Below are 10,398 nucleotides of genomic sequence, written 5' to 3' on the forward strand. Positions count from 1 at the left end.
TCATATTTGACCAATATCAAGAGGGTTACAAGAATTTCAGCACGGTACTCGCTAGAGCTATCCTACTACTTATATTAGTTTACTTTCCAGTTTAATATTCTAAAGGCTCCAACTCATCATTACAAAACAATTTTCCCTTCCTGCATTTGCTTCTAAAGGCTTTATCATGCTGCAGAGCAATCATTCCATTAGTGGTGTCACTATGCCAAAAAGGTGATCGTACGACACACATCAGACGACAGAAGCCTAATTTTCTGTCGTCTCAATTTTTCAGACGACATAAAAATGTAATTATGTTGTCTGAATACTCACTGAAACACACTTTTTTCATTTTGAATAAGAGGGTGGCATTCAGACAACATAATAACGTTGTTAGTTCAAGATAGAAATATAACTATCATTTTCATTCATCTGAAGCCGAGAAGGTAGTCATATTCAGACAACGGTGATAAGAAAATTCTATTGTCTGAATATAAATTGTTGAAATTTTGGAATTCTCCCTCCATGCTCGTTTGACCATTTCCCTCTCAAAATGGTCAAACCCTAGTTGAGTCAAAAGACCAGTAACATTCAAACAACAGATTTAGAGAAATTGTGTTGTCTGATCAATTTTTTAATTTCGGTATTTTCTTTTTCCTTTGAAAGTCCCATGTCCTTAAGCCTGATATTTTTTTCATTTGGTCTAAAACTCTCAAGTCTCGAGTAGAGTTTCTCTTTGGGTCACCCACTCACCCCTTCTCCATCACTCTTCCGCTCTAGCTGTTTCTTTCCTACATAACTCATCACCCCATAGCTGTTTCTCCATCTATGAACGAGGAACTAGTGTAGCTTTTGGGTACTCGAATCCAAAAGCCCCAACTACATTTTTCTCTCTCTTTACTCGTTAGATCACCCGTTCGTCCAACCCTAGAATCGTAAAAAACTAGATTAGTTGCAGTAGCCATGGCCATCTCTGCCATGGACCCAAAAGCCGTGAAATCGGACTTGGTCTTCATCCTCGACTACGGCTCCCATACACCCACCTCATCACTCGCCGCATCCGATCCCTCTCCGTCTTCTCTCTCACCATCTCCTGCACCAGCCCCCTCAAGGCCATCACCGACCTCAACCCCAGTGTTGTCATCCTCTCCGGCAGTCCCCATTTCGTCCACACCGACGACTCCCCCAGCTTCCCAACCGGGTTCACCGAGTGGGTCGAGGCCCACGACTTCTTCGTCCGCATAATCTGCTATGGCTTGCAACTGATTGTGCAGAAGCTTGGCGGGGTGGTTAGGGCTGGGAAGAAGCAAGACTATGGCAAGATGGAGATTGTGGTGGAGAGCAATTCGGGGATTTTCCGGGACCAAGAGGGTTGGGGATACCCAGGGGTTCCGGGTGATGGAGCAGAGCTAGCAGGGAGTGGTGGCCGCCATTGAAAGCCTAGAAAGGAGGTTCTATAGGCTGCAGTACCACCCTGAGGTATTATTTCAATGGACTTGTTATCATGTGCTTTCAACATTTTTGTTATGTATGTTGCCGAATTGGACTTTGATGAAACCTGCAATGTTTGTTATGACTTTCATATCTAGTAAATATGAATGGTTTTTGGTTCCTTCTGACTTCCCACAGAAAAGTCATGTAGTAGAAGTCTCTGTTTCTATTTCAAAGTGTGTCACCTTCTGTGTGTTATAATGTGATGGAAAGGAATGTTAGCAGTTGCTTTAATGTTGACTGTTTTTTTTTTTTTTTTTTTTTAAGTTTTCCTTGATTGAAAATTTCAATTGTTATTAGCAATTATAACTGCTTCAGTGAATGAGATTCGTAAATAGGGAATGGGAAAGAATGGGTTTTGGGAAGAGAAATGGGTCAGGGGGAGTATTTTTCTCTCATTCCTTTCGTTATTTGCAGATAATCTCAAAAAATGATAGTTTTTTAATTGCCAGAATGTGTGTCAACTCCTATAATGTATGTTCTTCCTCTGAGTTGGGATTTCAGACTTTGATAAACCTAAAGACCTGTAAGTTGAGGAACTCATTACACTATTATCTTAAATTGAGTGAGTGATACTTATCCCATCTAGATTAGATTGATAGGAGAAGGTGGATTCCTCCTGTAATCTGCAAATGAAGTGTACACCCTCTCTCTAGTCGAGTTTCCTACCAAAAGAAGTTTGCTGAGCTTGTTGTTAAACTTTCTTTCACAAGTTACCCCAGACACTGCGTTGTAGATTCAATGCCATGCATCATTGTTAAACTTCTTTTATATATCCCTTTCAATTGTACTTGCTACCTGGTTTGACTATTACATTTTACTTGGAGATTATTTGTTATTATTTTGGAATAGCCTATTCTTGAGCTTGTATCTCCAGACTTGCTATGATTGTGTTTGTTTCCTTTTCCTTTAGAAGAACCGGCCATGTTTCACATTTCTATCAACTTGATTGTAAAACTGCAAGTATGCTGCATTATCAAAAGAAGAGTGGGAAGAACAATTCGCAAGTATAAACTGCAAGTATGCTGCATTACTTGGAGATTATAGTTTTATTCTGAAGCATAAACAACGCAGGTTGTTAAAGTGAAATCAGCCATCTCAAGGTCTGGTTCATTCTCTATTATATATATATATCGATCTTATTTGCTTTACCGGAAAAGAAAAAAAACATTTGGGGACAAGCTGTGATTAATTAGTGATCTTTTTGATTGGCTTTTATATATTGTTTATAATCAACATGCATTTATGCAGAGTGGATTTAGATTATGGCAGCACTCACAGTTCTTATTTTAGTATCCGTTTGATAATCTCAAACCATTTTATGGCTCCACTTTTTCTAATTTTTGGTTGTACACAATGAGACATGGTAGTTAATTAACTGTTATAATTGTCTGTTGGATCATTGTATGGAATTGATCAAAGGTCTTTTGCTGTTATTAGCTGAGTTGATTGAATGAGTTGCGAGAAAAAGATTGGTAGAATAAGATTAGTGTTTCTGTCTTAGTTCGATGAGATCAAGTTAGATATTTTCTGCTAAAAAGACAATTCTTTTTGTTTTTCTTTTTAAATAGATAGGGTGTTGTGTTTAGATTCATCAAATGTAGGTTCTTTTGGGTAAGTAAAACTCCTTTGCTGACAAAGTCAGATATCACCAGATATTTGAGGGATTGTGAATATGAAACAAACTTAGTCCTCTGCTGCATCTTCTTCTGCTTTACCAAGCCTTTTCTCTACTCTTTTCCCAGCTTTCCATCACCTGGGTATGTACCTTCCACTATAAATAATTGCTTCACAGGCAGCTGGACCTTTATTTCAAAATTTCATTTCTATTTGAACATTATGTCCACATTAAGAAAGGGGGAGTTCTAAGAGAGAAAATATTGATTACTGTTATGCTTCATTGATATGATTGCCCTCTTATTTGTGGTTTCTGCTTCAGACCGGTTTTCCTTATACTTTCAACTGAATTCATAGACTCTTTTTTTGCATGTTCATGATCTTCATAGCTATAGTTTGTGTTCGATATGAATTATATGATAGATTTCTATTCTTAAAAGCTGTATGCTTAATTTTTCTCTTTGTCAATTGCATCATTTATTCTTCTTTGTATGATATCCTTATTTCTACTTTTTATTGTATTGCAGTTCTGTTAGCAAGAAGAAATAGGTGAGATTTCATGTTTGTGTGACTCAACTTAAAATATAGTTTTACGATGGGTATTCTAAGTGTCTTAACTCTTTTCTTATTTAATTCAACATTATACTTATCAAATATAATACAAGAAAATGAAGTATTTCTCACATACAAATAATATGGCATCCAGAAAGAAAATATCTCAAGAAGATTAAATGCAAATAGATTAGCTTATTGAAAATAGGTGCTTCCTCGGTTCATACACAGTAGATCATACATAGAATAATTCATATTCCAATTGTTTGCTTTTTTATTTTTTAAACATATTCCAGTTTATTGCTTTTATAATTCATGTTTTGTCATCTTTCATCGGTTATGGATTTATGTTTTGTGCTCTCTGCTACTTTGTGTGTGTGTGTGTTTTTTTTTTTACTGGAGAACAGTTTTTCGGTGTATGTTTTAGTAGTGGAGTTGAGTTTTGATGGCTTTGTATGGCTTTTCGATTGCTGGTTGGTTTCTGATATGAAATCACTACTCACTGAATCAGTAAATGATAGTTTTTTTTCTTTCTTTTTTTGGTGATTTAGGTGTCAAGTGCTGGGTATGGTCACAATCGGAACTGTTCAAAGGTGCAATCATCCATCTTTGGGGCTTCTATCTCAACCTGGTCGTCTTTACAGTTGAGTAATCAGCTCTCATTTTTTTATTTATTTTTTATTTAGTTTGTTTGGGAATTCCAGGCTATGTTCTCCTTCCTTTATTTCGTTATCTTGCATACCGACTCCTTTGAACATCTAAAGCGTTGCTCTTCATTGAAATGAGTTTCCTATTTTCTGTCCTAAGCTTTGTTTTTGTGTGTCTATATAATTTAGGATGTTGATCGATATGGGCTTCACTGCTAGCATCATTGTTCATTAGTGGATTGCTCTGTTTCAAATTTAGTGTGGTTGTGAATATGAGATTTATATGAAATTAGATTAACAGCCAAATCAGAACTCCATAACGTTACCAAGAAAACACTAAATTTTAATTTCTAGCATCTATTTATGCATGTCGACAAATTTATAAGAAAGCACATGTCGACCTTCTTAGTGTGGATCCACGAAAACTTTTAAGGTCTCTCTCCTCATGGATTGAAATTTTCTTCCAAGAGTTTTTTATGGGTTTAATTTCTGAATTAGAGTTCCAATTTCACTTGTGTTTAATTTCTGAATAGTTGATGATAAAACTCTTTCATTATCTTTTATAGCTTTATCTGTAAAAATTTGTTGATCGAACAAAACCCACATCGTTTCTCTGGTCATTTCTCAATTCTTCTATGACTACTTTCACATATCCTGTGAATATCTTATCAAGTCTTCCAAAGCATCAGCATTATTCGAAAGGGAAGGTATGGTGCTTGGACCCCAAATAGACTGAACAGTTTATTTGATTGGAAATTAATCTGTCTTTGTTTTCTTGATTTGAAATCTTATTTGTTTTTCAGTTAAGCTAATAGAAGTGTTTTGTTTTGTTTTGTTTTTGGGTTCTTCATTTCATGTAAAATTTATGGTACCTTGAATTCTAATTATATTGATTGGAGATGCCTTATTTAATTTCATATTATTCTGTTAATCACTTGATGCTTCTTTCTTCATATGTATTGAGTAGCTTCTGGTCCAAAATCAAGTATTTACAGTCCCACATATTAGAATATAAAACATAATTTACACAGAGCTTGGAATGGTATGAAATTTTTGGCACATCAGGTTATCAAAGTATGGTTATGATGTTAATTTGCTTCTGTATATGTGTATATATATATATATATATATGCGACTGCTCTCTTTGACATAAGTTGACAAGTTTTGATTAGAGGCTGTGCAAAATGTAACTGTATTGTCATGTCTTTTGAGCCCAATGGCCTTGATTATGGCTCAAATTCAAGGTACAGAAAACACATTGAGAGCTGATAGACGATATTGGGTCTTAGTGCTCAAAACATTTGTTCTTCATTTGCGTATGTAAATATCTGGTTAGATTTCTCTATCATGGAACAATAGTTGCTGGAATGTTTGGTTCTCATTCAAAAATGCATCAAGCATGCCCATGTTTTGTTCCTTTGATGATATCATTAGCCTAATAATTGTTTGGGTTTTGCTTTATACCTTGTAGTTTCAGCATATGCAGTGAAAAATTCTATGCAAACTCTGAAGGCAAGTGATTGGCATCTTGAAGGAGCTAGGAGCATTTAATATATTCTACAGCAAAGCCACGGGAGGAGAAGAAAAACAAAACAAATGTCCAAGCTCTAGAGTACATTGTAAATTATTTTGCTAGTTAGCTTCAATATATAGTTAGGTCTCATGGAACAGTTAATGACTATTGTAGATGTATTTTGATGGCTGTAATGGCATTGGAGTTTTCAGAATGAATGCGAACAACAAAGAATGGCAAGAGCAAACTTATATGTGTCATCTGAAATACAAGGCAACAACAAACTTGAAAAACAATATGTTGTTGGAACAGCTGAGAAACAATAGAATAGAATAGAATCACAAATAACTATCCTCTGATATTGATTAAGACAACATAAAATTGTCACTCAAATGTACATAGAACCACAAATAAGTATCCTCTTATATTGGTTAAGACAACAGATAGTTGTCGCTCAAAGGTACATAGAACCATAAATAACTATCCTCCTATATTGATTAAGACAAAAGAAAAATGTAATCTGAACTAAAAAACCACGACAAATATTTGTTATATGTAATAGACATAGACAACATAATAGTTGGATTATTTGTTGTTTTATACACATTCAGACAACATAAAAACGAATTATAAATGTAGCTACAACAACAAATAACTGATGTTTCTTATATTTTCAGACTGCAGTTATATGTAATTGAAACATACTTAAGACCACAATTATTTGTAGTTTATAACCATTACAGACAACAAATAAGTTCTCAGCACCTAATACTTTAGTTCATTCATACCACTGAAAGATCATGAATACTGTCTTTGAAATTACTATTAAACAATAGAAGATAAAGACTGTTGATGTCTGTTTATATATAAGGTAACACATTTCTGTCGTCTGAAATCTTCATAACACACACCTTTACATGCGAGGAATCAATCAGACAACAGAAGACCAAAAACATGTCTGTCGTCTGAGTGCAATCAGACGACAGAGTTTAATTATCTGTCTTCTGATTGCACAAGAGACGGCAGCGCCTCAGACGACAGATAAACTCTGTCGTCTGATTAACTTTTTGGCATAGTGTGTTCTGAAAGTTATTTTAATTTTTGCATCAAGTTATCAATATGTTCTTCTATAGGAAAATTGAATGGGATGAGAAGTCAAAAACAAATATGTTCTTACAGTCATGAAGGATGCACTTTAAATTGCAAGGGAATGAAACATTTGTTACAATATAAGAACAACAACCCTGATAATAACTTCTGCGAGTAAAATCCAATTGTTAATTGTCTTTTGCTCTCTAATTTGAGTTAATAGGGTTTTATATTTTTTGCTCGTTTTCCTCTACTCTCCATATAAATTAACTTCTACTCGATAAGGACCGCTTCATGGCTGCAAATATGATGCCTTGAATTTGTCTTAGTTCAAGCTTCAGTTCTCACCCACTAAACCTCATTTTTTTAATTATTCTTTTTCTTCTTTTATCTTTTCAAAAGCTTGATCATAAAACACCAGCATGATGAGATTCGACATGACTGTCCTACAAGCTTGTATGCATATTTGTTTCTTTTATTTTTTTCCAAACTGTTGCAACAACATACAGAGATTATACAAAACGACTAATTCCAAAAGCCAACACACTTTGTTAAGTAACAGAAAGATCTCTACATTTGTCTCTACTTCTCTAGTTACCAATCTAAGTTGGTATGATATGGGGGGAAGTCTAACATAAAGGTATTAAGCCATAATAGAAGTTTTAGTTCCTCTACTTCCTTCACTAATAAGGCAAATGAGGCCGTTGCAGAAGATGTATGAAGTTGCTAACTGGCATGGCTTGCCTTTTCTCTTTCATCTGCAGGTGCAAAGTCTCAAGGCACCAAGCAGCTTAGACTTATGGAGTGCAGGATGTGCTCATCAATCAGAGAATTCTCAACATGTTCCAACTTTCATGTTCAGGCTTTCAGCCATTGGCTACCTTTCATTATAGTACGCAAAACATAGATACACCTATCATTCTACATAAAATCATACGATATCTGGGCAACCAACTCCAATGACCCGTAAGTACACTCTCAGGAAATCCTTGGAACTTTTATTTCTCGAAAGAATTCAGTTCAACAATTAATATTTGGAAGACGAAACTGAAAAGCATTTCTAGACTTTGTGGACTTCGATAAAAAGAAGTACTAGTCCTCCCATATATTATCCCTCCTTCGATACCGTACAGTTTCTTTTAGATTCATTTTTTCATTATATTCTGTGTCGTGGATGCAAAATGGAAAAGGCAAGGTGGAGTCAGAACATACCAAGATCAGACCACAAATAGAACAGATTCATATATATAACCAAAAACACCAAATTATCATCAAAGAAGAACTTTATATTTCATTAGTCACAAGTTAAGTTACATAAGGAAAGAGATGAACAAAAACAAATGTATATCTTTGTTTCCTTCGTTTCTTTTTCTTGAAATCAACAACAAATCTTGATCTTTCCGTATATTCTTTAATTACTAGCTATGTGGGAACTGGGAAGATTGAAGCCACCTCCAAGATTGATCAATGATTCAAAAGACGTTAGTAGCTTGAAGAGTCGTTCTTGGCTTTTTGATGAGACCAGAACACTGGGCAGTTCTCTTCATCTTCACAGCTTCAAGATTTTTCACCTCCAAACAATTCAGATACTCTTTCCTCACTTTCTTCATCAGTTTGCTCCCTGCGTTGGATCCACTTCTTTTATTGCTTGAAGAAGAAGGTGGAACCTTATCCAAAACCCTAACTTGCCGGCTTCGTTTCCGGGCGCTTTCTTTCTGATACAGATTCTTCAACCTTTCACCCGCTTCTTTCTCAGCCTCTTCCATTCTCTTCAACTTGGCGTGGTACAATTCCGACCATTTGAAACTCACTTTCTTGATCTTCATCTTCTCGATCACCTCATCTGTGGCTTTAACACCGAAATCTCTCTCGAAGAACTTCTTCCACAGCTTATCGGTGATGGGACTCAGATCTTTACCTTTGGTGCTCTTCTCGATGTGAACCAACTGGTCTTTGGAGCAGTGTGGTAAGACCTGCTCCAGAAACTTGAAGTGGAGGGACCCAACATCCCCAAGATCGTCTCGATTGTCTATTGCAATGGAGACCCAACGCTCATCAAGACATATCAACTTTACCTCTTCCATTGTGATGATTGTTTTGCGAGTGAAGTGAGTGAGGGCTCTGGTTTCTTTTTGTCTTATTTATACGAAAATGAGGTCGGCTTGGTTTCCTTTTCCTTAAGGGATAAGGATAATTAAGGAGTAGTGATCAAGTAACTATCCTTTTCCTTATACCGAATGGCTTCTGCCAAGTAAATAGATTTGCTGTAAAGAGACCTAGATATTAGGTAGCTAGGGTTAAGAAAAATAAGTACAGCTCCCAAAAAATGGTATAGACTATCAATAACTCTGCTCCCATAAAGAGATAACTGGTATAGAGTAGAATGGGGATTTAGATCCGCTAAAGTTAGATTTCTTGTATTTACATAAATTTCATAAAATCTTACTCCTCCTTTTAATCTAATGGGTTTTATTGTGCCACATAAGCTAACATTCATTTCTACACTATTTTTTCTCAATTGAATGTTAACGTCGTTAAGATGTGGTAAAAGAAAGAAAAAAAACCAGTCCTCTTTTGACGAACTGAATGGATGCACTTCTCATATCCCTTATATTATTGGTCTTTCTCTCCTCTTTTATTGTGCCACATAAGCTAACATTCATTTCTACTCTATTTTTTCTCAATTGAATGTTAACGTCGTTAAGATGTGGTAAAACAAAAACAAAAAAAGGGAAATGATCATTTACCCAATTTCAGCTTAAAAATTGCCCACTTGCTCCACTAACAGTTTTTTAACCCCATTTACCCAAAACACTCTAAGGGATTATTTCCCTAATACCCAATTAATTCTTTTTTGATTCTTTTTATTTATTTTTGGGACTTTTTTGCCCTCTCCTTCTTTCTCACTTAGAGAGAAAAGTCATCCTCCACCTTGCTATGCTCCGGTGACCAGTGGCCGGCTGCGGAATCCTGCGACCTGAATCCCGAATCTGACTACCGGACTGGTGACCGGATTCCCGCGTCTGATTTTATTACCCCCCAATAATACCCAGTAATCATATTATTGCCCCCCAATAAACTTGTTATCGGGGATCAATAATTAGTGAAAAATGAAGATGTTTTAAAATTTGAAAGATTTCGGAATTTTATTATTGCCCCCCAATAATCTTATCATTGCCCTAATAAACATTTTATTGCCCCTCAGTAATCTTATTATTGCCCTACAATACTCATATTATTGCCCTCAAGTGAACCAAAATGAATTCACTACAGACACAATTGATCAATTTATATGTTCAATTGTAAACGTTCACTTTTTTTTTCCTTTTTTTCCTTCCCCATTCTCGGAGCTCTTCCCATCAAAATCAGAAAAAAAAAAAAAAAAAAAACCATCAAAATTTTTCTCCGGCCACCCACGCTTCCCATGTGGACACCCATGCTCCTCCAGCCAGATTCCGATTGGACTGCCTTCGTCTTCTCCAGGCCCTCTTCTCCAGTCGCTCACCTGCA

At 35.8% G+C, this 10,398-nt stretch overlaps 1 protein-coding gene and 1 long non-coding RNA gene across 2 annotated transcripts; one reads left to right on the top strand and one right to left on the bottom strand.

The window, feature by feature from the left end:
- Positions 1 to 2,603: 2,603 nt before the first annotated feature.
- On the top strand, positions 2,604 to 5,869 carry LOC112202494. Its single transcript, XR_002937399.2, has 3 exons — positions 2,604 to 3,636; positions 4,191 to 4,282; positions 5,758 to 5,869. It is a non-coding gene; the product is annotated as an uncharacterized LOC112202494 (long non-coding RNA).
- A 2,491-nt stretch (positions 5,870 to 8,360) lies between these two features.
- On the bottom strand, positions 8,361 to 8,972 carry LOC112163801. The gene has a single exon (XM_024300059.1). The coding sequence runs from the start codon at positions 8,970 to 8,972 to the stop codon at positions 8,361 to 8,363; it is 612 nt and encodes a 203-aa protein (XP_024155827.1).
- Positions 8,973 to 10,398: the final 1,426 nt, after the last annotated feature.

This window comes from Rosa chinensis, chromosome 5, assembly GCF_002994745.2.
Source record: "Rosa chinensis cultivar Old Blush chromosome 5, RchiOBHm-V2, whole genome shotgun sequence".
Taxonomy (NCBI): Eukaryota; Viridiplantae; Streptophyta; class Magnoliopsida; order Rosales; family Rosaceae; genus Rosa; species Rosa chinensis.